General features: G+C 41.4%; 1 protein-coding gene and 1 long non-coding RNA gene across 4 annotated transcripts in view; both read left to right on the forward strand.

Annotated features, from left to right (window-relative positions):
* The window catches only part of oxr1a (oxidation resistance 1a), a 668,289-nt gene that overhangs the window by 463,749 nt on the left and 177,098 nt on the right, over window positions 1-27,442 (forward strand). For all 3 annotated transcript variants that reach the window (XM_034173809.1, XM_034173811.1, XM_034173810.1), the window contains one exon: window positions 16,953-17,035. In XM_034173809.1, coding sequence (XP_034029700.1) covers window positions 16,953-17,035 — 83 coding nt within the window. The remainder of the gene's footprint in view (window positions 1-16,952; window positions 17,036-27,442) is intronic.
* LOC117513603 lies at window positions 3,806-6,456 on the forward strand. The gene is made up of 3 exons (XR_004561646.1): window positions 3,806-3,907; window positions 4,421-4,425; window positions 6,445-6,456. It is a non-coding gene; the product is annotated as an uncharacterized LOC117513603 (long non-coding RNA).

The raw sequence follows: 27,442 nt of genomic DNA on the forward strand, positions 1-27,442 counted from the left end.
GCTGCTGCCCCGCAGACTTTCATTGGTCTCCTTCTTCAGGGACGTTCAAGTCTTCTGAGGCTGTGCTGCTGTTGATTAAGAAAGCTGACGTTTGCTGTTGTTGCAATAATATATTGGCTTCACCCTATCGCATCATACTCTAAGAAAAGTACTGGGATTCTTAAGTGCACTGTAAGGATTTCCATGGACGTTGATACTAGTACTTGTGTGCATGAAGACAGTGACTTTTATGGCAATCTGAGATTTTACCCTAATGACCTTGACCTCAGTGACTGACCTTTGGCAAATTTGACATTGTCATGCCGGGCAGCTGCCCGACAACCGTAGTGGCTGGACAGGCAATGCAGAGACTCCCATACCAGGCTTTGGTGTATAAGAAATTGTTGTCTTTATTCCAGACTGAGGTTCAGTGCACAGGCAATCAAGTAGCGGAGTGGAGGTACAAACAGGATCAGGCAAAAATGCAGTCATTGTTCAGCAGGGGTCAGAGGCATGAGCAAACACGGTAGTCAGGGATGAGGAAAAAGACGTGGTCGAGAAATACAAAGCAGAAGACAGTACACGGTTAATTAAAACAGGACTATGATCAAAAGGCTGGAATGTGTGCTAAGAGCAACGACAAACTGGCAAAGGTGTGGTGGCTGGGAGGAGATTAAATAAGCAAGTGTTAACAAGGTGCACGTGAGAAGGATCTAGAAAGAGGGCGTGGCTAATGAACAAAGTATGGATGGGGCAAGATAGTGAGGAAGGGAGTGCACCAAGTGGAGTGATGCAATAGACAAAGAAACGTAAGCTGGTGCAAGAGTGTGAGTGAATGGAAACAAAACAGACTGAATCAAAGTGAGGGACAAATCATAATGGCAGGTGCAGGGCATGGAGTGAACATAATTAACTGGGCGTGAGGGAAACTGAGAACTATGAGCAAAAATAAAATAAAAACTGAAGGCAGTCTAACATAACCAAGCACTGGGCATGAACATGAGAACCGAAAACGGAACATAAATACTTAAATAACACTAAACTAGCAAAACAAGCTGTAAGAAAAACAAACCACATGAAAACAGAAGGCAAAACCCGACATAAAGAACAACTGATAACACAAATGAGAAAAGCAAAATAAACAAGTGATAAACAATGACCAATAATGCAAACGCAATCTGGCAGAACAAAACTGGACAGAGGCTCAAGTATGAAAAGTAACAAAACAAAGTAACACAGCAAAACTAGAACAGAGAATAACCACATGATGAAAAATAACTAATATGTCAAAGCTAGGGCAGGAGGTGAGCCAAAGGGAGAGGCAAAATAAGGATCAAGGCCTAGACCCATTACCTGGGCAATTCCAAGACCTTCTTCAATTTTTACCTAAATTTGATGTCACCTGGGTAATTCTGAAACTTACCTACATACAGTGAGGAAAATAAGTATTTGAACACCCTGCGATTTTGCAAGTTCTCCCACTTAGAAATCGTGGAAGGGTCTGAAATTTTCATCTTAGGTGCATGTCCACTGTGAGAGACATAATCTAAAAAAAAAAAAAAAAATCCAGAAATCACATTGTATGATTTTTTAATAATTTATTTGTATTACTGCTGCAAATAAGTATTTGAACACCTACCAATCAGCAAGAATTCAGGCTCACACAGACCTGTTAATTTTTCTTTAAGAAGCCCTCTTATTCTGCACTCTTTACCTATATTAATTGCACCTATTTGAACTTTGTTACCTGTATAAAAGACACCTATTCACACACTCAGTCAATCACACTCCAACCTGTCCACCATAGCCAAGACCAAAGAGCTGTCTAAGGACACCAGGGATAAAAGTGTAGACCTGCACAAGGCTGGGATGGACTACAGGACAACAGGCAAGCAGCTTGGTAGAAGACAACAACTGTTATGTTTGTTTATTAGAAAGTGGAAGAAACACAAGATGACTGTCAATCTCCCTCGATCTGGGATTCCATGCAAGATCTCATTTTGTGGGGTAAGGATGATTCTGAGAAAGCTCAGAAATACACAGGAGGACCTGGTCAATGACCTGAAGAGAGCTGGGACCACAGTCACAAAGATTGCATTAGTAACACATGATGCTGTCATGGTTTAAAATCCTGCAGGGCAGCAAGGTCCCCCTGCTCAAGCCAGCGCATGTCCAGGCCTGTTTGAAGTTCATGTTTGCAGAGTCAAATGCAGAAATACTATAGTGTTTGCATTTAGCCACACATTTGTCCAGAGTGAGGTGGAACAAGAATCCAGCATTGTGTTCCTCTGCACATGCACGCACACATACACATGCACAAGAGTTCCCATCCACAAATATCTATATTTATACCTCTCCAATTGTTTGGGCCCTATCTTGGTACAAGAAGGTGGACAGTGCAAGTGCATTAAAGTGCATATGGCAGTCCAATCAATGCTATCTTTTAAAAAAAATATATACCACATTATGAATCATTACTTCCAACTCTTTGTGTTATGCGAGTCTGATATAGCTGATTTAAAAAAAATAATAAAATTAGCCTTACAGCATCCAAAAAATGCACACAGATTCAGACCTACGTTTATTAATTTATTTATTAATTCACTTTCTGTCTGACATCTGTCATCTCAGTTTGGATTTAATTTTACTTCTGTGAATTCTAGAAAAATGAAACATTCACACATTATCTGGCTTTAAAACTAACATATTTTAAGTTAAGTTTAAAATATGTTAACCTTAATGTAAGTTAAGAGTATAAGTTGTGTTTTTATTTTGTTTTTATCCGAGGCCAAAATATGGCCATGGGGTATTGCGGAGACTTGGCATCCCTCCGTCCGTCTGTCTGTCTGTGCTCAGCATAACTCCAGTCCTATTATTGCCAGGATCTTCAAATTCTCAGGGAATATTCTTGGGACACAGACTGGACAAGTTTAAAGATGGCTAACCTTGACCCGTTTTAAGAGGTTAAAAGGTCACATTCCATTTCCTATTTTTATGCTCATACAACCCAGGGTATTTTAGCACTGCTATATTTTTTATTTTGGGAGGTAATGTAACTTATACTCCAGTGTGACTTATATGTCAAAAAGAGAGGTGTAACGGTTACAAAACTACAGTTCAGTAGCTTTTTTTAGTACAGTGGAAAGAAAAAACAACTATGGGTATTCATTCATTCATTCATTCATTTTCTATTTCCCACTTACTCCAATCAAGGATCATAAGCAGCTGGAGTCTATCCCAGCAGTCAGTAATTTAGCCTATGATAAAACCATCTCTCCAGGTTGTTACATAATGTTTTTTCCTAATATATTATGAAATATGCATTTCAAAAATAAATGTGAGTTGTACTCTGGTGCGACTTATAGTCCGGAAAATATGCTACCTTCAGAAGTAGTTGATGTATGAGGGTGTTTAATCGTATGCTGCTTTCACGTATTATGACTGAGAAGTTATATGAGGGGTTGTGGCTTATTGTGCTCTGGCGTAGTGGTTTTGGGTTTGCAACATAGAACTGCTGAGACCATATTGTGCACAACTTCTCTCAGCCCATTTTATGTCATTTCTGCCATCTGCTCCAAGGTTTTTCAGGCACTCTGATTTTCTGTCTGTAAATTCGTGGTTTGTTCCTGGGCACACTACTGTGGCTGCTTGTTGGTTAGGGCGTGTCTGCCTCTAATTTTGGATGTATTATTGGAAGAGGGCAAATGACAAAAAGTCTCTGCTTTTGGAATGGTGCCGGGCTCTTTATCACATACCAGGGATCATGGATCCATTTGAATACATCACACGAATACTCAAAGAGGTCATGTTGTCTTACACTGAAGAGGAAACGCCCTTGAAATGGGTGTTTCAAAAAAGACAATGACCCCAAACACACCAGCAAGTGAGCAGCATCTTGGTTCCAGACTAACAAGATTAACGTTATGGAGTGGCAGCTCAATCCCAGGACCTTCATCCAATAGAAAGCTTGTGTGGTGACATCAAAAATGCTGTTTCTGAGGCAAAACCAAGAAATGCGCAGAGGAATTGTGGAATGTAGTCTGATTGTCCTGGGCTGGAATACCTGTTCACACACTCACAGAAATATTTAACCCTAACTTTTAAGATTTATGTAATTTTATTACATGACAAATTGCCATTAACTTTTTTAGATAATTTTAATACAAACCCATCAAATAAACCTTACATGATGCATATGGCTCACAATATGCTAAACCATTATATTACACCTGAGGTACTTCATGAATGTGTTTATTAAATATGGATTGTTGAATAGAAATGTTTGTTATTGTTAACACTAATGTAACTAATGTATATATAGTATGCATAATTTGAGTGTATTTCGTTGCTCATAAAATAAAGAAAAATTGAAAAGAAGTTTGGAAAATCCACTTTTTTCATCACATAATATAACACGATTGGACCTCACTTTTTCAACCAGGTCCTGTTTTTTTCAAACCAACCTCAAGGCAATTGCATTGTGCGTTAGTCAATAGAAAACCCATGAAATGAAAAATTAAAAGTAAATAAAAGGCCCTTGAGTCAATTTTAAGTACAAAAAAATTTTATTAAAAATGACCCTTGCGGACGTTACGCCGTCTGTCAAAACCAAATGGGAGATATAGATGGTTAAAAGTCGCATAAACTGTAGCTAACATTTACACTTAGATAGGCATTCTACTTCGAAATATGTATTCTCCGATATACATCATCAATTTGTATAAAAGATACGCGTATTAAGAAATTATAACAAGTTGAAAACAACCTGAGAATTGTCCGTCCAAAATAACATCCGCAAGGGTCCATACTCTTATTAATTTCACTTTTTCATAATGGAAAACTGAAATTTTTAAAGTTAATAGTTAATGAGTTATCTTGAGCTTTGTGGTTTATGAAAGAAAAATGTTTGTACTACAATTTCAAACTAGTTTGCAATAAAAACGTAAAATTGACCTTTGTGTTACACTTTCATAAGTTTAGCATATTGTGAGCCATATTCATTACTGTAATAAATCCTATTCATTTGAAATGCATAATCCTCAGCTTTATGTATTTAGTATTAATAAAATATAGTAAGTCCCTTCGGCTGCTCCCTTGTTTGCACTCGGGGTTGCCACAACAAATCCAAGGTGGATCTGCATGGAAAAATGTGGCAGGGGTAGGATTTGAACCCAGAACCTTCCAAACTGAAACCAAGCGCATTAACCACTTGGCCACCACCCCTGCTATTTAGTATTAATAAAATATAATTACTTTAAATCAATAATAATGACAGTATTTATTTAAAATACATAAAGTATATTGTTTGAATTGCATAATAATTATGTTACCTATGCCATTTATCTTGTATAGGTAACATAATTATTATGCAATTCAAACAATATACTTTATGTATTTTAAATAAATACTGTCATTATTATTGATTTAGAGTAATTATTGTTGTGTGGGCCGCTGAAGAGGAGGTACTGCTGGCCCACCATCACCAGAGGGCGTCCTGCCTGGAGTGCGGGCTCCAGGCACCAGAGGGCGCCGCCGCCTCACGGGAGCAGCCTCGGTGACAGCTGTCACCCATCACCTGAGACAGCTGACGGCAATCATCAGTGGGGTATATCAGCAGGACGGCATCTCCACCTCATTGCCGAGATATCGTTTCTACCAGAGAGGTAACATATCAAAGCCTACTGAGTACACAGTTTTGACTGAGCTAGTTATTGGTTTACTGTTCCAACGAGAGGTGGAGGTACCTTTCCTGCCGTTCGGAGTTCTGGGTGCAAACGCGCCCCCATCTAACTGTTCTTTTTCCCTCGCCAGCAGTACCAGGTCCGACACGCGGAGGCAGTGGCCACCTGGGAGTTCGGGACTTGGCGGCTCCAGTATTCCTGGGGTCCTGTGGCAGAGGAAGCCGTGTGGTTCCGGTCTTACCTTGGAGAGGCGTCTCCTATCTTCGAGCCTGCCCACACGACACCTTTGTGTATTGACTTTTGTCCATTTCTGTAATTGGTTGTATTCGTTGTGCACATTCACAACAGTAAAGCGTTGTTATTTTGACTTACTCCATTGTCCGTTCATTTGCGCCCCCTGTTGTGGGTCCGTGTTCCTACACTTTCCCAACAAATTATATTTTATTAATACTAAATACATAAAGCTGAGGATTATGCATTTCAAATAAATAGGATTTATTACAGTATTGAATATCCATTATGTAAGGTTTATTTGGTAGGTTTGTATTAAAATTATCTAAAAAAAAAAAAAAAAAAAGTAAATGGGAATTTGTCATGTAGTAAAATTACATAAATCTTAAAAGTTAGGGTTAAATATTTCTATGAGTGCAGGTGCCAGAAGTTGGTTGACTCTGTGCAAATTAGAAACTATTATAAGGATTTGTAGCTTTACACACTTTTTAAACACACTATTATTTTGAACATAACTGTATATCCCAAGCTATTATTTTGTTCAGGTGAGTAGGGGACAATAATCGGCACATTTCTAACACATGCTATCTTCAAGCAGGTAGCTCAGCGGGATGAAGAATTGGGCTACCAATATGTAGACTTGGGTTCAATTCCTGATCATGCTACCTGTCTGTGTCCTTGGACTAGACACTTCATCAAGGGGGGATTCATAGATTCTCATCTGCTTAAACCCTCGGGCCTATATAGGATTTTTTTTTATATATATATATATATATATATATATATATCCTTAAAGGATGTTATTAAGTGGTTGTTTGGACACATTACACAAATTTTTCATTATCTTGTTTTTATGGTAATAATTCATGACATTATTGTCCCATAGATATACAGATCACAAGTGTTATTTACTGGCACTTTTCCAGAGTGATCTGTGAGATGTCAGATGGCATCCGTATTACAGACAGTTCTGATGTGATTGCAAAAAACCCCCCAAAAAAACAAACCTCAAGCATTTTGGTAGATCATATATCAACATGATCTAATTCCTGTCTGATTGTCCAGGCTGTGTCACTAAATGCCGACTGTAGGGGTCAGATGTCACAAATCCAACATGTCAGAGAGTCTGCAGGGCCGCTGATGCGTCTTGTGTGCAGTGGTATGTTGTCACGAGGCAGCGTGGTGAGCAGCGGCGTCTCCAGTCATTGTCACACTTTTTAATTCCTGTTAAGTTGCTCAGAAAGGCGTGACTCCTTGTGAGTTTAGCTAAGATAACATCCTTCCTTTCTTGGTTAATACTGGCTTTAAGACCATTTCCTCATGTCTTTCCTGTGTACCCTCTGCATGTCCCATTGCTCAATAATCTGCTGTTTGGAGCATGAGTTCAGTGCACAACATGCAACATGTACTGTTCTTACTGTTTTGAAAAAAATGTAAAGTTTTACTTTGTGTCCTGGGTTGAAAAGATCTGATACTAAATGCAACAGCAGTCTGATATTCTGATGCATCACTGAACGTGGATGCTGTGGACTCTAGAAATCATTGCAAAGTAGCAGAGCTTATTTACAGACAACAGATGCTCCTAGTTTCCTGCAGAGCAGGATGAAACCAGAGCTGTTATTACTGAAGATGCTCCTGTGCTGAGCTTCGCTTTGTGTCTGGAATGTGAATAAAACTCTTGTTTATTGTGCCACAAACATTGGGGTGGTTTAATTTTATCCCGATCTTCGACTCACCACGTGAAAACACCCCTGCAGCTGCTAATGCACGTTACTGTATTCAGCTCTTACAAAATCCTCTATCACTGTTACTTGCACCTCAGAGTTCATATTATTTGTCTGGTGCACGTTTGTGAGATGTCGTGTTTGCGTTGATTCTGCTGGTTTAATATTTACTGTACAGTTTAATTGAAACTACAACCACATCAACACGGTGCAAATCTTTGTTTTGGCTTAGGATGCAGATCAGTTGCTCCACTGTTTATCATCTGAGTCACATTTCATGCGCTCTGCTGTCTTGGTGTCACCTGCAGTTCCATGAGGCACAGTGGCTTGTCTTTCATAATATGGAAAGCGTGCAGTCTTATTTGTTATGTTGTCTCTAAATAGCAGCTAACTCGGCTCCAGTCTACGTGCTTCCACTCTGAAGCCTCACGGAAAGTAATTATCCATCCAAGGTTTTCATTTTGATACTGAATAATTGATTTAACACAAGCCCATGTCCCCGCACCCTTCCCCACCAATTTGTAATTCAAAGTGCTTTAACATATTACACAATTACACATAATTAAAAGAAATTATATAAATTAAGCAACACAGTACAAAACCGTAAAACTCATTGTAACAATGAAACTTAAAATATAACCACATAAGATTCAGCACAGTATACAAACAATGTAGGTCAAATACATAAAAAACAAAGATGTTCTACTCATGAATTATATGTCAAGGACAACAGATGTGTCTTCTATCTGCATTTAAAAGGCTCAACAGTCATAGTGCCTCATTCCAAATGGTGGAGTATTCCATAAAAACAGTGCATGGTAAGAAAAAGTACTGTGGCCCACAGTCTTCTTTACTTGAGGCACACAGTAATCCTGTACTCTGATCAAGAAGAACACAGGGTGGCACATAAGGTTTTACTAGATGTACTAAGTAGGAGGCTGTTAATAAATTTTATAAGTTAACAATAAAACCTTAAAATCTGATCTCATATAAACAGTGAGCTTGTGAAGTGAAGCCTCACCTGAGGTAATATGGCCAGACTTGCTTATCCTGGTTAGATCTCTAACAGCAGCACTGTGAACCAACTGTGGAGTTTTAGTATTAGTGTGTGGCAAAGCATAAAACGCAACATTACAGGAATGAATTCTAGATGAATAAAAGTGTGCACCAGTGTCTCTGCATCAGCCATGGATGGCACAGGATGACTCTTTGCTGTGTTGCACAAATGAAAAATAATAATAATAAAAAACATTCTTTGTAACATCTCTGATATGTGGATCAAATAAGATTTGTTGCTTTAACAGTATGATGAATAATACATGCATCCAATAATGTTAACTCATACAAATGCCTTCCTGTTGTAAAACCAGTTACCATCGTCTCATTCTTTTCAGAATTCAGGAGTAGGAAATTGTGATATCCACTTGTTAACTGAAAGCAAACACTGCAAGATTAGTAGCTTTTATGTGTATGTAAAATTGAGTGTCATCAGCATAAATGACTGTCAAATCCATAGCATTGCAGTATCTGTCCAAGAGATGCTGTAGAAAGTGAAAACCACAAAGGACCCAAATCAGAACCCTGAGGTACCCCATATTTTGCTTCAGAGGATTTGGAAGTGGTATTGTTCTACAAAACGCATTGTGATCTATCACAAAAGTACAATGCTAACCAAGCATGTACTTGACCAGAAATAGTTATTAAGTCTGTCCAGCAACATGGAATGATCAATATTTTCCAACGGTCCACCGGTAACCAGACTGAAGTGATATCTTGATCCATAGCAATTAGATCATTCACTACTTTAGGGAGTGCAGTTTCCATAGAATGATATATCATATATGCAGACTGCAGTTGTTCAACAAGAGTATTAGAGAAGCAGGACAAAAGTTGCTGTAAAACTGCTTTTTCAAGAATATTAGGGGAAACAAGGCAGATTTAAGTTGTCTGTAACTAGTCAATAAACCAGGATCAAGGCCAGGTCTCTTCAGAATGGGTTATTCGTGGCTTTTTTTTTTTTTTTTAAATCATGTAGGGGACAGTGCCAGTTATAAGTGATAAAGTAATCATTTTCTGCCTCGTGGGGCCTAATATTGAACAGTAGTTGGTAGTGGTTCAAAAAGACACATAGTGTGTTTGGTGTCTATAATCATTTTGATCAAATTATCAACAGAAGTATTAAATCTGCTAAGTGTTGGGTTTCAGTCCACATTCACAAATATTTTGTCACAGGCTCATCTATCCTCACCCAGATTTGCTGATTTTATTTTAGTCCTAATATCCTCAATTTTATTCTTGTAAAAATCCATAAAATATTGTGCTGTGTATGTGAGCTGTGTCCCTTCCCTCATAAACTCACACAGTCAAATTAGATATGATAATTAGACCTGAATTACATCACTGTGTTTTCCAGGCTGAACCTATCGGCCCAATTAGCATAGGAAACCCACAGCTTTGCTATGCCAATGTTTTCACCTGAAATACACACATTTCCCCTCCTGCTCAGTCTGTGTGTGCCTGAGCCCCAGAAATAGCATCACTGATATATGACTCATATTTTTAGAGAACTGAGGCTCATGATGAGAAAGATACCAATAAAGGTACTAACTATTCCTGTTATGTGTCGGACGCAGGACGGAGAACCGACCAGCGTTTGAAGGACCCAGTATAAAATAAGCAGAGCACGGTACAAAGGATAACTGAATTTAATAACATAACAGTGATGTGCTACAATGTAACAAATGAGTGCGCGGTCTGGCGTGGTGGAATGACGGTGTGCTCCCAGCAGCACAAACGGTCCGGAGCCAGAAACAGTTCGGACCCAAGGACCCCGCCGACACCCCCCAGGTGGCCGCGACAAACCGAGTCTGTGAAAGAAGAAACCATCATGAGTCCACACTCCACACACAGAGAGACCACTCAAAGGTGTACATAAACAGCAAACACTTCCTGGCTTAATCACTAATCAGCTTCCCACCCTGCAGGCATGGAACACCCAGTTCACATCCTCCACTGCAGTGGAAGCTGATTAAACGACTAACATAACAGCTCAATATAATAAGGTGTGAGGGACACCACATTTACTGACTGTACTAATGTTAGTCACAAAACCTACTGTACCTCAGGAAGTGTGCTGACGAGCGTGAGACCTCACCCCCTCCTCTTTCACAGACCATGGCATCAAAACCTGGTACGGTCTCTGCATCCATGATGATGAGATGGCTCTCGAGACGACGATCTCACCCGTCTGGTCACAAGGTCGAGTCTCTGGCAAATACACACTGTGTACTCCAGACTTAAATGCAACCATGCTCCAATCCATATAGATGCACCACAGCTGTGAGTCCTGACGAGCTGCACATGACCAGCCTCAGGTGATCAGGGTGAGGTCCTGATAACTCAGCCACACAGCCACTCAGTCCTAAACACAAGCCACCTGGAAGGAAAAACAAAAGATAGAACAGAAGACAGAAACAAAAGGCAGCCAGGCACCCCCAGCCATACAACATATTCCTATGAAATACCATGACCATGTTTGCTCTGTACTAATTGAACCAGCGTGCGCAAACTGTTTTGTGTTATTGTAGCCACAAAAGGGCAATACTAAGTACCAAAACACGGCCAGCACAATGCAAAGCTTACACATCAATGCACCCACCTCCCTTATAAGTGCATTAAGTAACTACAGATGCAATCCACAGATTCAAGAAATGTAGTCAGACAACACACCTTTTTTTCTTTTACCCAACAAACCCTGGTGCCTCCTGTCTTACTGTATGGTTTTGAGAAATTGGACGCTAACCATTGACTTAAGGTGAATAATAATAATAATGACCTGGATTTATAGAGCCTTTCAAGACACCCAATGTGCTTTACAAATTGCATTATTCATTCACTTGCACATTCATTCACACACATTGCTGGTGGTAAGCTACTAATGTAGCCACAGCTGCCCTGGGGAACACTGACGAAAGCGTGGCTGCCATTCTGCACCTACGGCCCATCCGACCACTACCACCTCATTCATACACAGGCAAGGTGGGTTAAGTGTCCTGCCCAAGGACACAATGGCAACATGCAGGTTTTTGACTGGTTGGGAGCTGTATTCAAACCACAGACCCTTGGGTCACAAGACGACTCGCTCTACCAGCTGAGCTATTGCTGCCCCAAAGGTGAAGAATGGATATCTTGGTCTCTTTGGAGGATCCTTGGATACCACTGGTGAGGGAATGTCAGCTACATCATTTTGGCCATGTGGTGCATTTCTCTATGATCCAGCACCACAGTGTCGAAGACCCCAGCAGCTGGAGAAGACCAAGGGGATGCCCACATTTCAGTTGGCTGCAGCTGATAGATGGTTATTTTCCAGATGTGGGGATGAACCAGTTGTCTGCTTGTGTGATTGCTATTCAGGACCCACAGCAGTTCTGTGGTGTTGCGGATGTGCCAATCTGGTTAAGTGTGACGTAGCGCATCATGTGATTTTCAGCTTCCGGCTCCAAACAAAAAAGGCGCGCTGTCATTAACATTGAGAACTGCACTGAGACGATCTAATCAGGCTGCACTTACACCGTTGCACACAGACAACAGCATTAACATCGCAACATAAAACTCTTTGTATATTGTGCCTAAAACTCTCCTGGATATATTAACTTTGTTTTTAGATGTTGTTACTGCATTTGTTTTATGTAAAAATGTCAGACGCTCAGGTTGTTTCTCCGTTATTTTCAATGGGAGTTGCTGCGATCGTTTCCTGTTCATGTCGTTCGATGGGAAAGTGAAGTTTGTACTTTAACGTCCTGTTTATTGTAATAAATATTTTTTTATTAACAAACAGACATGTATATTTTACCTGTGCATAATAAAATATGTAAAGTAAAAGAAAAAAAAGTTTTAAGTGTTCTGACCATAGAACCAGACGAATGCGGTTAACGGAGGTGGAGGCGGAGAAGGGAGGGATGGAGGTTTGCGCACAATGTAAACACAAACTAAACTGAAACTGTAAATCCTTAAAAGGATCAAACAGACGTAACTTTAATTGTAAACTTGGAGGTCTTTGGACCCGGAAACAGATTTATCACGTGATGCGTTACGTCAGCGCTTAACAACCGTATAGTGCATGCTCCCAGACGTGACATGACCCACCAAATGTGAGTTCATGTCTTTCCATGTAAAAACTCACTAAATGGGAAGGAACCCTTAAATTGACTATATTGTTTGTAGTTTTTTCTGTCTTTATTTCAGATATACACAGTCAGCAGTATGTCCATAATATCCACAGCGGTTGACCAGGACGTGCCTGATCAGCATCCACATTTTATGATGTATTGTTTGATTTGAACGTCCTGTGTTCCTGGCACATGGTAGTTGTTTTCACTCTCTTTCTCTCTCACCACATTTCTCTGTGAATTTTGCTCATTTCACTTCTCCAGGTTTTTTAAATTGATTTTTGTTTAATAAGTTTGAGTTTGAAAGACTAGCTGAGACTAGAGATGTATTATAAGTATGTTCCAGCATGCTCATCAACAAGCAAACAAAATTCCTTTCACGTTAGAACCATGGACCATCCATCTATCCATTCATTTTCTGTGCCTGCTTATTTCAATTAAGGGTCACAGGGGGCTGGAACCCATCCCAGCCATCATAGGGCGTTAGGCAGGGTACACCCTTGACAGGACGCCAGTGCATCGCAGGGCCACAGATGGCCAATTTACCTATCGTGCATGTCCTTGGATGTGGGAGGCTGCCGGAGCACCCAGAGGGAACCCACACAAACACGGCGAGAACATGCAAATTCCACACAGAAAGGCCACAGGTGGGAAGCGATCCCACAACCTTCTTGCTGTGAGGCAACAGTGTTAACCACTAAGCCAAGCCACTGTGCTGTCCAACCATGGATCAGTTGTTTAAAAATATAGCACATTGGTGTAAAGTGATGATATTAAAATGGATCTTCATTCTGGAGTTTGCATTTTATTGCTTTACACAAGTTCTCCTACACTCTAAAGTGATGGCACTTTTCTACTGCACAATACCAGCTCATCTTGACTCTGCTTCTTTTCGGCACCAATTTCTTTGTTTTCTAATAACAGGGCGCCATTCCACGATGATCGCCCATGGTCCAAAAATTTGTAAAAACAGGGTGAATTCAATTTCATTTATTTATATAGCACCAAATCATAACAAAGCTGCCTCAAGGCACTTCACAAAAGTAAGGTCTAACCTTACCAATCCCTAGAGCATGCGTATAGTGCAGTGGTAAGGAAAAACTCCCTCTGATGATTTGAGGAAGAAACCTCAAGCAGACCAGACTCATAAACCAGTTTTGAATTTAAACCACAGGGGCTTCTGAGTAAATTCAATGCGAAGCGATCACAAACCCAAAACAAACAATGTCAGCTGCTGCTGCAAAGATATCTCACTTACCTTTCACACACAATACTACAGATGTTGGCAGTGTAGCTCAAACACAAGGCACTTTCACTCATGGTTTAATTTAGAAACAGACTAATTCCGGACAGGTTATCAACATTAACAGCAACTCTGTCATTTTTACAAAGTGAAAATATCGTACCTTTAAAGTAATGCGCTAATTTTGAAGGTTTGAGCATTAAACAGGCAAAAGAGCCAAAAGGCATTATGGGGAAAAAAGTCTCCTCTCATCATCATCACCCCCCCCCCCCCCCCCCCCGGCAAAATGCATAGAACACTGCCATCTACTACTGATAGCGGCCAACGTGTGATCGGTGATCAACATGCTGAGTCACATTTCACAAACAGAATTTTCAGTTTTGCAAATGCCTTTTTTAACAAAGACATATTTACAAATACACATCTATTTGTAAAAAAAAACAAAAAAAAAACACAAGTTACAAATCGGAAATTTGTGTTTGTGGATCGCAAAACGTGTGTAAATCAAGGACTATTTGTAGATCACCCTCTGTGCATTTGCAGATATTAATGAGACAAATTTAACTCCATAACTCATTTCATTTCATTTAAAAAAGTAAAGGTTTACATGTACGAGGTCTATTAGAAAAGTATCCGACCTTATTTTTTCAAAAACCATATGGATTTGAATCACGTGTGATTGCGTCAGACAAGCTTGAACCCTCATGCGCACGCGTGAGTTTTTCCACACCTGTCGGTTGCATCATTCGCCTGTGAGCAGGCTTTGAGTGAGGAGTGGTCCACCCCCTCAGCGGATATTCATTGTCAGGAAATGGCGGAATGATTTGGGCTTTTTTTCCATCAGAATTTTTTCAGAAACTGTTAGAGACTGGCAGCTGGAAACCATTCGAAAAATTTATCTGGCTTTCGGTGAAAATTTTACGGGCTTCACAGAGAATAAGGACTGTTACTACAGCTTTAAGGACGGCTTTAAGGACGCTTGCCGCACCGCGCTCCGTGCTGCCGTCGAGAGCCACAAACCACCGGATCATTTCTAAACGGATGGCTCTGTGGATCCGAGACCGTCATGTGCACTTTCTCTGGTTATCACAAGAGCTGCACATCAGCCATTTTCCAGCAGATTTCACTTTTAACAAGAGATTTTGTCATGGAAAGCTGAGCGGAGGCTTCGCGCGTCACGACTGATTTGCTGATGGAGCGAGACAAAGGAACACCTCCGTTTTGGTCTCACAGAACGGCTTTGAGATGGCGTTCAGACAGCTGTCAGTGGTTTTTCCATCGAGTGATTATCCGAGAAATTGTGGATGTGCCTGGACATGCCAGAACATGTCCTGTGAGGCTTCATCACGGCGTTGCTGTGCACCATGCGGCACCGCCGCGATGCGCGAAGCCTCCGCTCCTCTTTCCATGACAAAAACTCCTGTAACAGTGGAATGTGCCGTTCATTTCCAAACTGGACGCTGTGTTTTATCCGGGACGTCATCTGACTAGCACAGGAATTGTGAAAAGACGTGGACATCAGCACTTTTTCAGCACATTGAGACAGACGTGCGGAGGAATTCCGCGCGTCGCGGCATATATGCTGTCTTTTAAAGCAGACACATAAAGCATTGCAGCATTGTGTTATGGGAGTTCGGGGTTTGTTTATTTTTTATTATTATTATTGTAGTACATGTTAGTTTAGCAGTGTTCTTAGTGTTATAGATTCGTTGTGTTTTTTATAGTTCAAGGTATGTAGTTTTTATGTAGTTTGGTGAAGACTTATGTTGTGACCATGAGTGAAAAGGACATTGCAATTTACCTTTTCGGCCTTTGTCTGGGCTGCTGTATGTTGAAAGTAAATGACATTTTTTTCTCATCAGCAGCGGCAGCTGGCCTGCCCCCTTCTGCTTGGGGAGGACTGAGGTCCTTACGGCAACTTGGCTGTTGCAACAGACAGGAATTAATGTTTGATTTTAGGGTTGACAAATGTTTTTACTGTTTGGCCTTACTATGCAAGCACAGAAATGTTAGTAGCCTGAAAGTTAGCAGAACTAAAATTAGCGGAAGCTAATTAATCTGGTGATGGTTTTCAAAGTTAGCTGAAAAGCTAATCCGCTAACAAAAAAAAGTCAGCTTTGCTAATTAGCGGTTAGCGTAACTGTGCCCACCACTGTGGATATGTCAGTAGCCATTAGTTTTGACCACGCGTACTGTGCTCCTTGTGCATTATCCGCTCAGATAGACTTGTGTGTCTCTTATCTGTATAAAAATAATAAATGTAGATGTATGTGACTGGTGTGTTTTGCTAATCCAGAAACACTGACAGCTCCACCATTGGTACACAGAAGATGGAACGCACATTGTCTTTTCTTTTGGAAGAGAACACCAAAATCACTTTCCAAAACATTCCATAATCACAAGAAACCATCCCTTCTACACCCGTTCTTCAGCTTCCATTTTTCTGTGCTGCATCTCCCCATTACCCAAATTCTTGTTTCATCCACCACTTTGGTTGGTTCTTCTCAATTTCCAGCCTTCCACACTCTGTGCACAGCTTGTCGTCTCCATACTCATCTCACAGCCACCGCGGCGTCCTGATGGGTCAGCTCAGTCTGCCTGCTGTGCGAGGGTACAAGGTGAAGCACATTCAGCGCCTGTCATCACACAGTATGGTGGGCTAGGTAGAGAAGGGAGAGAGCAGTAGAGAGAGAGAGAGAGAGAGAGAGAGAGAGAGAGAGAGAGCGAGCAGGAGGTAGAAACTGAGCAGAGAGAGAAACTGGTACAGCATTCACAGCTCACATCGCTGGCTGGCTGGCTGGCTGGCTGGCTGGCTCACTGCTGACGAATGAGCTGTCTCCCCACGGGGCTGGGAAACAGCAGCTTGTGACAAGCTGGGGAGAGAGGAACATGAATGTAACGCGTACCTTACCTCGCTTGCTTACAGATACTGGCCAGAAGAAGACTCCAGAGAAGAAGGATGGGAGGCGCCTGTCGTTCCAGAGACCCAAAGGGACCCTCGAGTATACTGTGAGTAAAGCAGATCTTCTGTTTCTTTGCATGTTGTGTCGTTGTGTGTTTTGACACACTTTCTCCTCCTCTCCTCCACTGGTGGGTTTTTGTCGCTTCTCTAATATTCTACATGCAGCGGCTGCACTGTGACGTGTCCAACGTACCGTTTCCGACCATGCCTGACAGCTCATTAGCAAGGGGGAGAAGGATTTTCAGTTATTTTCCAGTGTAGCACGTGTACCTCATTCTCAGAGTTTTTACATAAAGAGGACGGTGCGTGCATTTGCATGTGCACGCAGGATAAAAGCTCATTCCGTGGATGCAAGTTGGCATTAAAGCCGTGTTGTGCAGCAGAGCAGTGTTCAGCTCAGTTAACGTAAAGACATCGAAGCTGATCTGCATGTTTCTCCTGCTGGATAAGACGAGGACAGAGAGGCAGGACTGCCTCCAAGGATCCTTGTTTGTTTTTCTGTTTGTGTCACATTCCACCACAGAGCCGCTCACTGTGCTCGCGAATGACCTTCCAGCTGCATTGTCATTTCTATTGATTTAGCTGTAGTATAGGGAGGGAGAGGCGAGAGAAAGCATGCTCTGGTTCCCTGGTGTGAACTGAAAATGGAGCCTCGCCTGGTTGTGTTCTTCAAATGACCCTCAAATCCAGATGCAGTCAGACTGGTTTTTTTTTTTCTTGCCTCGCCGTGGCAACAATGAGGCGTGGGATTGTTGTAGATGAGCTCTGTCTGTTAGATGCCAGAGAGATGAAAGTGAAAGGAAATGAGGACTGAATGAATTGAAGGAGAGCAGGGTCAGTGCTCTTACAGATTTTTTTCGTCTGTCATTGACATTCTAGAAACTCATTTTGTTGTCTTCTATTTTGGCAACTGCTTCTCTTTTGTCCGGTAATGCCACCAACTCACTCCCATCAGGTCTGGTTCTTGGGGATTTTGACATTGTGTACTTCTCACTGTAATTGCGTCCCTTCCCCCACCTTCAACACCTCCCCTGCCGCCCCACCTGTCAATCGTCCAAGTCCTGCTGATTGACACGGCCCTTGTTTACCTCGCCACAGCGTGGGTTTTGTGCTGTGCTGTGGCTTTGATACAGACAACCAGGGCAAGAAATGGTCACCAAGACAATCAAAGCCTGGCGTTAAAGAAAATGGGGAGAAATGCACATAGAGAGAGCACTTAAGGATTACATTTGACAAAGATGGATAACATGTTCATATGTCTATCACACAACATCAGTAACCATGATCTTTTGCTTGTCTGCCATCATTCTATCCCTCCCTGATCATTCCTTCCCTTGTAGCCATGAAGCCAGAAGGTTTGGTGAGCTAGGAGTTTCTAATTCATGGGCAAAGCTATAAAATGCTCAAGGCAGATTACACAATGATTTCAGCTCAGGTGGTCCAGGGATGTCTAGGGCAGTTGAGACTTATTTTCTATTCATAGACTTAACTAATCTGTAATTGAAATCAGTTATATGCAGCTCTGATACAGTTTTAAACTATGATTGGTTACATACCAGTCAGACATTGGCAGGTTAAATCTTATGACGATGACGATATTCAACATCTAGACAGACAGAAGAAGGTGAAACAAAATCTGGACTCTAAGCTAACTCATATAGCTATAGGCAAAAGTTTAATATTAAATGTTCCCACCTCCAGGTTGGCATACTAAATATACAACCTGGTTTACTCTGCACTTTTATTTGTTCACACCTTATTCTAACATATGTGCTTGCACAATGTTTTTTATTTTTTGGGTGCACACCATGTGTTTAACCTTCCAAATCACACAAATGAATGGCCTCAAAGTTGTTCCAGAAAGAAACCAAGAGGGTAGTTGTCTGGAATCAGCTTGTCTGGCAGCAGTTTTGAGAACATTGGTATAAAGTGCATCTAGAAAGTATTCACGGCACTTTAGTTTTTCCACATTTTTTTAATGTTACAGCCTTATTCCAAAATGGATGAAATTCATTTTTTCCATCAAAATTTATACACAATACCCTATAATGACAATGTGGAAAAAGTTTTTTTTTTTTTTGGTTTTTTAGATTTTTGCTAATTTATTAAAAATAAATAAAATCGTGTACACAAGTATCCACAGCTTTTGCCATGAAGCTCAAATTTGAGCTCAGGTTCATCCTGTTTTCACTGATGATTCTTGAGATGTTTCTACAGCAGGAGTCACCAACCCTGCTCCTGAAGGGCACCTGTTCCGCATGTTTTCCACACCTCATTTTTTAAAAGTGCTGTTTTCCAGCTCTTGATTGGCTGAGCACACCTGATAGAGTTAATTGCCTGGGAGTGGAACAGGGAGAGTTAGAAAATATGCAGAGCAGGTGCCCTCCATGAAAGGGTTGGTGACCCCTGTTCTACAGCTTAATTGGAGTCCACCTGGGGTAAATTCAGTTGATTGGACATGAATTGAAAAGGCACACACCTGTCTACATATAAGGTCCCACAGTTGGCAGTGTATGTCAGAGCACAAACCAAGCATGAAGTCAAAGGAATTTGTCTATAGATCTCAGAGACAGGATTGTCTGGAGGTATAAATCTGGGGAAGGGCACAGAAACATTTTCTACTGCTTTGAAGGTCCTAATGAGCACAGTGGCCTCCATCATCTGTAAATGGAAGAAGTTCAGAACTGCCAGGACTGTTCCTAGAGCTGGCTTCCTTCTAAACTCAGCGATCGGGGGGAAATGGCCTTGGTCAGGGAGGTGGCCAGGAACCTGATGGTAACTCTGTCAGAGCTCCAGCATTATTCTGTGGAGACAGCAGAACCTTCCAGAAGGACAACCATCTCTGCAGCAATCCACCAATCAGGCCTGTATGGTAGAGTGACCAGACAGAAGCCCCTCCTTAGTAAAAGGCACATGGCAGCCCATGTGGAGTTTGCCAAAATGCACCTGAAGGACTCTCAGACCATGAGAAATAAAATTCTCTGGTCTGATGAGACAAAGATTGAACTCTTTGGTGTGAAACTTTTGGTCATGTTTGGAGGAAACCAGGCACCATCCCTACAGTGAAGCATGGTGGTGGCAGCATCAAGTTGTGGGAATGTTTTTCAATAGCAGGAACTGGGAGACTAGTCAGGATTGAGGGAAGAGCACTCTGGACCTCAGACTGGGGTGACAGTTCATCTTTCAGCAGGACAATGACACTAAGCACACAGCCAAGATATCAAAGGAGTGGCTTTACGACAACTCTGTGAATGTCCTTGAGTGGCCCAGCCAGAGCCCAGACTTGAATCTGATTGAACATCTCTGGAGAGATCTGAAAATGTCTGTGCACCGACGCTCTCCATCCAACCTGATGGAGCTTGAGAGGTGCTGCAAAGAGGAATGGACAAAACTGCCAGGGCTGTGAAAACTCCATGGATCCGCGGAATTCCGCAGTCATTTGTTGGGGGGGGGGGGGGGGGGGGTACTCTGTAATTGTGATCGTCACAGAGTTTTTAAAATACCAATCGCAAAGCGTTCTTATTTTTTACGACATTGTGCAAGAATTATAAATCCGTGGACACTGATCTGTATAACAGATACAAATCAGTATCACTAAGGGCCCTTGGGCAAGATCCTTAATCCCCTAGTTGCTCCCAGTGTGTAGTGGGTGCCTTGCATGGCAGCACCCTCACATCGGTGTGAATGTGAGGCATAATTGTAAAGCGCTTTGAGCGTCTGATGCAGATGGAAAAGTGTTATATAAATGCAGTCCATTTACCATTTATTTCAAACAGGATTTCACACAAGATTACGTGACTTATTTTTATTAATGTAGACTTTCTTCCACTGGAAAAAAAGACACAGTGGCTTTGAATGGATTCATAGTAATTCACACAATTATTAAAGTGACATTTTTACTATAAGGTATGTTATTGATATTTTACCGTGATCATTCCAGGTCTTACTTCCATGTCATATTCTGTTATTTTAACATTATCGTTGACAGTTCAAATCAAAGGTTGAATCTAGGATCATTTAAATATGTGCTTCTTTTGAGGCTTTTTTTTCAATCAATCAATCAATTTTTTTATATAGCGCCAAATCACAACAAACAGTTGCCCCAAGGCGCTTTATATTGTAAGGCAAGGCCATACAATAATTATGTAAAACCCCAATGGTCAAAATGACCCCCTGTGAGAAAGCACTTGGCTACAGTGGGAAGGAAAAACTCCCTTTTAACAGGAAGAAACCTCCAGCAGAACCAGGCTCAGGGAGGGGCAGTCCTCTGCTGGGACTGGTTGGGGCTGAGGGAGAGAACCAGGAAAAAGACATGCTGTGGAGGGGAGCAGAGATCGATCACTAATGACTAAATGCAGAGTGGTGCATACAGAGCAAAAAGAGAAAGAAACAGTGCATCATGGGAACCCCCCAGCAGTCTACGTCTATAGCAGCATAAGTAAGGGATGGTTCAGGGTCACCTGATCCAGCCCTAACTATAAGCTTTAGCAAAAAGGAAAGTTTTAAGCCTAATCTTAAAAGTAGAGAGGGTGTCTGTCTCCCTGATCTGAATTGGGAGCTGGTTCCACAGGAGAGGAGCCTGAAAGCTGAAGGCTCTGCCTCCCATTCTACTCTTACAAACCCTAGGAACTACAAGTAAGCCTGCAGTCTGAGAGCGAAGCGCTCTATTGGGGTTATATGGTACTACGAGGTCCCTAAGATAAGATGGGACCTGATTATTCAAAACCTTATAAGTAAGAAGAAGAATTTTAAATTCTATTCTAGAATTAACAGGAAGCCAATGAAGAGAGGCCAATATGGGTGAGATATGCTCTCTCCTTCTAGTCCCCGTCAGTACTCTAGCTGCAGCATTTTGAATTAACTGAAGGCTTTTTAGGGAACTTTTAGGACAACCTGATAATAATGAATTACAATAGTCCAGCCTAGAGGAAATAAATGCATGAATTAATTTTTCAGCATCACTCTGAGACAAGACCTTTCTGATTTTAGAGATATTGCGTAAATGCAAAAAAGCAGTCCTACATATTTGTTTAATATGCGCTTTGAATGACATATCCTGATCAAAAATGACTCCAAGATTTCTCACAGTATTACTAGAGGTCAGGGTAATGCCATCCAGAGTAAGGATCTGGTTAGACACCATGTTTCTAAGATTTGTGGGGCCAAGTACAATAACTTCAGTTTTATCTGAGTTTAAAAGTAGGAAATTAGAGGTCATCCATGTCTTTATGTCTGTAAGACAATCCTGCAGTTTAGCTAATTGGTGTGTGTCCTCTGGCTTCATGGATAGATAAAGCTGGGTATCATCTGCGTAACAATGAAAATTTAAGCAATACCGTCTAATAATACTACCTAAGGGAAGCATGTATAAAGTGAATAAAATTGGTCCTAGCACAGAACCTTGTGGAACTCCATAATTAACTTTAGTCTGTGAAGAACATTCCCCATTTACATGAACAAATTGTAATCTATTAGACAAATATGATTCAAACCACCGCAGCGCAGTGCCTTTAATGCCTATGGCATGCTCTAATCTCTGTAATAAAATTTTATGGTCAACAGTATCAAAAGCAGCACTGAGGTCTAACAGAACAAGCACAGAGATGAGTCCACTGTCCGAGGCCATAAGAAGATCATTTGTAACCTTCACTAATGCTGTTTCTGTACTATGATGAATTCTAAAACCTGACTGAAACTCTTCAAATAGACCATTCCTCTGCAGATGATCAGTTAGCTGTTTTACAACTACCCTTTCAAGAATTTTTGAGAGAAAAGGAAGGTTGGAGATTGGCCTATAATTAGCTAAGATAGCTGGGTCAAGTGATGGCTTTTTAACTAATGGTTTAATTACTGCCACCTTAAAAGCCTGTGGTACATAGCCAACTAACAAAGATAGATTGATCATATTTAAGATCGAAGCATTAAATAATGGTAGGGCTTCTTTGAGCAGCCTGGTAGGAATGGGGTCTAATAAACATGTTGATGGTTTGGATGAAGTAACTAATGAAAATAACTCAGACAACAATCGGAGAGAAAGAGTTTAACCAAATACCGGCATCACTGAAGGTAGCCAAAGATAACGATACGTCTTTGGGATGGTTATGAGTAATTTTTTCTCTAATAGTTAAAATTTTGTTAGCAAAGAAAGTCATGAAGTCATTACTAGTTAAAGTTAATGGAATACTCAGCTCAATAGAGCTCTGACTCTTTGTCAGCCTGGCTACAGTGCTGAAAAGAAACCTGGGGTTGTTCTTATTTTCTTCAATTAGTGATGAGTAGAAAGATGTCCTACTTTTACGGAGGGCTTTTTTATAGAGCAACAGACTCTTTTTCCAGGCTAAGTGAAGATCTTCTAAATTAGTGAGACGCCATTTCCTCTCCAACTTACGGGTTATCTGCTTTAAGCTACGAGTTTGTGAGTTATACCACGGAGTCAGGCACTTCTGATTTAAAGCTCTCTTTTTCAGAGGAGCTACAGCATCCAAAGTTGTCTTCAATGAGGATGTAAAACTATTGACGAGATACTCTATCTCACTTACAGAGTTTAGGTAGCTACTCTGCACTGTGTTGGTATATGGCATTAGAGAACATAAAGAAGGAATCATATCCTTAAACCTAGTTACAGCGCTTTCTGAAAGACTTCTAGTGTAATGAAACTTATTCCCCACTGCTGGGTAGTCCATCAGAGTAAATGTAAATGTTATTAAGAAATGATCAGACAGAAGGGAGTTTTCAGGGAATACTGTTAAGTCTTCTATTTCCATACCATAAGTCAGAACAAGATCTAAGATATGATTAAAGTGGTGGGTGGACTCATTTACTTTTTGAGCAAAGCCAATAGAGTCTAATAATAGATTAAATGCAGTGTTGAGGCTGTCATTCTCAGCATCTCTGTGGATGTTAAAATCGCCCACTATAATTATCTTATCTGAGCTAAGCACTAAGTCAGACAAAAGGTCTGAAAATTCACAGAGAAACTCACAGTAACGACCAGGTGGACGATAGATAATAACAAATAAAACTGGTTTTTGGGACTTCCAATTTGGATGGACAAGACTAAGAGTCAAGCTTTCAAATGAATTAAAGCTCTGTCTGGGTTTTTGATTAATTAATAAGCTGGAATGGAAGATTGCTGCTAATCCTCCGCCCCGGCCCGTGCTACGAGCATTCTGGCAGTTAGTGTGACTCGGGGGTGTTGACTCATTTAAACTAACATATTCATCCTGCTGTAACCAGGTTTCTGTAAGGCAGAATAAATCAATATTTTGATCAATTATTATATCATTTACCAACAGGGACTTAGAAGAGAGAGACCTAATGTTTAATAGACCACATTTAACTGTTTTAGTCTGTGGTGCAGTTGAAGGTGCTATATTATTTTTTCTTTTTGAATTTTTATGCTTAAATAGATTTTTGCTGGTTATTGGTGGTCTGGGAGCAGGCACCGTCTCTACGGGGATGGGGTAATGAGGGGATGGCAGGGGGAGAGAAGCTGCAGAGAGGTGTGTAAGACTACAACTCTGCTTCCTGGTCCCAACCCTGGATAGTCACGGTTTGGAGGATTTAAGAAAATTGGCCAGATTTCTAGAAATGAGAGCTGCTCCATCCAAAGTGGGATGGATGCCGTCTCTCCTAACAAGACCAGGTTTTCCCCAGAAGCTTTGCCAATTTTCTATGAAGCCCACCTCATTTTTTGGACACCACTCAGACAGCCAGCAATTCAAGGAGAACATGCGGCTAAACATGTCACTCCCGGTCCGATTGGGGAGGGGCCCAGAGAAAACTACAGAGTCCGACATTGTTTTTGCAAAGTTACACACCGATTCAATGTTAATTTTAGTGACCTCCGATTGGCGTAACCGGGTGTCATTACTGCCGACGTGAATTACAGTCTTACCAAATTTACGCTTAGCCTTAGCCAGCAGTTTCAAATTTCCTTCAGTGTCGCCTGCTCTGGCCCCCGGAAGACAATTGACTATGGTTGCTGGTGTCGCTAACTTCACATTTCTCAAAACAGAGTCGCCAATAACCAGAGTTTGATCCTCGGCGGGTGTGTCGTCGAGTGGGGAAAAACGATTAGAAATGTGAACGGGTTGGCGGTGTACACAGGGCTTCTGTTTAGAACTACGCTTCCTCCTCACAGTCACCCAGTCGGCCTGCTTTCCCGGCTGCTCGGGATCTGCCAGGGGGTAACTAACGGCGGCTAAGCTACCTTGGTCCGCACCGACTACAGGGGCCTGGCTAGCTGAAGAATTTTCCACGGTGCGGAGCCGAGTCTCCAATTCGCCCAGCCTGGCCTCCAAAGCTACCAATAAGCTACACTTATTACAAGTACCGTTACTGCTAAAGGAGGCCGAGGAATAACTAAACATTTCACACCCAGAGCAGAAAAGTGCGGGAGAGACAGGAGAAGCTGCCATGCTAAATCGTCTAAGAGCTAGTAGCTACGCTAAGCTAGCGGATTCCTAAAAACACGCAAAGTGAATAATGTGTAAATAATTTAGAGGTGATTCAGCAGAGGGAGTGCTTTAGTTAAGGCACGTAAAGATTACACTGGGAAACAAATCGTAATCTAGATAACTAGATCAATCTAACTGCGCAGATTAAACAGCTAACAGATACAGAAAAACACCGCTGTGCTCCGGAACAGGAAGTGATACCATCTTCGGGTGATGCTGAAAATGTATCATTAGGACATTAGGACTCCGGCTACATCCCCCAGACCCCCTCCAAATTTTCTTTGGATTTCACAGTTTTCATTTCACAGCCCAAAGATAGGTGAGCCAAGCTTGTGGCATAATATCCAAGAAGACTTGAGGCTGTAATTGCTGCCAAAGGTGCATCAACAAAGTACTGAGCAAAGAGTGTGAATACTTATGCATGAGTGGTTCCTTAGTTTTGTTTATTTTTAATACTTTGCAAAAATGACTTTTTTTCATGTCATTGATGGGGTGTTGTGAGTAGAATATTGAGTGGAAAACACTGAATTTATTCCATTTTGGAATAAGGCTGTAACATAAGAAAATGTGGAAAAAGTGAAGCGCTGTGAATCTGGATGCACTGTAGGGCGCACGAGAATGTGAACTATCGAGAAGACCGATTAGATCACTTGGCCAACAGTATCGGCTAATATGAGCCTTTCACAGACATATCTCTTATTTTTGCACATATGAAAACTTATTTTACCAAAGACAGTGCAGAAGACACCTTGTCTGTTAGTGTAATTACATTGTATGTGCCGCAGGTGGCGCTGCATGGGCATTGTTTACAATGCTGTCAAGCATGTCTGCGGACCCCACATCGCCTCTTGGTCACATTACACACAAGAGACAAGAGGCAGTGTCCAACTGCCATTAATTTTCAATTAGAGTTGGCATTTTACAGCAACAAGTAGTTACTATGCTGTCAGCTAGGTGGAGCAACATAGACAAGAAGTCTGTTCTGTGCAAATGCTGCTCCTTATAATCAATCAATCAATCAATTTTTTTTTTTATATAGCGCCAAATCACAACAAACAGTTGCCCCAAGGCGCTTTATATTGTAAGGCAAGGCCATACAATAATTATGTAAAACCCCAACGGTCAAAACGACCCCCTGTGAGCAAGCACTTGGCTACAGTGGGAAGGAAAAACTCCCTTTTAACAGGAAGAAACCTCCAGCAGAACCAGGCTCAGGGAGGGGCAGTCTTCTGCTGGGACTGGTTGGGGCTGAGGGAGAGAACCAGGAAAAAGACATGCTGTGGAGGGGAGCAGAGATCGATCACTAATGATTAAATGCAGAGTGGTGCATACAGAGCAAAAAGAAAAGAAACAGTGCATCATGGGAACCCCCCAGCAGTCTACGTCTATAGCAGCATAACTAAGGGATGGTTCAGGGTCACCTGATCCAGCCCTAACTATAAGCTTTAGCAAAAAGGAAAGTTTTAAGCCTAATCTTAAAAGTAGAGAGGGTGTCTGTCTCCCTGATCTGAATTGGGAGCTGGTTCCACAGGAGAGGAGCCTGAAAGCTGAAGGCTCTGCCTCCCATTCTACTCTTACAAACCCTAGGAACTACAAGTAAGCCTGCAGTCTGAGAGCGAAGCGCTCTATTGGGGTAATATGGTACTACGAGGTCCCTAAGATAAGATGGGACCTGATTATTCAAAACCTTATAAGTAAGAAGAAGAATTTTAAATTCTATTCTAGAATTAACAGGAAGCCAATGAAGAGAGGCCAATATGGGTGAGATATGCTCTCTCCTTCTAGTCCCCGTCAGTACTCTAGCTGCAGCATTTTGAATTAACTGAAGGCTTTTTAGGGAACTTTTAGGACAACCTGATAATAATGAATTACAATAGTCCAGCCTAGAGGAAATAAATGCATGAATTAGTTTTTCAGCATCACTCTGAGACAAGACCTTTCTGATTTTAGAGATATTGCGTAAATGCAAAAAAGCAGTCCTACATATTTGTTTAA

This window comes from Thalassophryne amazonica, chromosome 7 (assembly GCF_902500255.1).
Source record: "Thalassophryne amazonica chromosome 7, fThaAma1.1, whole genome shotgun sequence".
Classification (NCBI taxonomy): Eukaryota; Metazoa; Chordata; class Actinopteri; order Batrachoidiformes; family Batrachoididae; genus Thalassophryne; species Thalassophryne amazonica.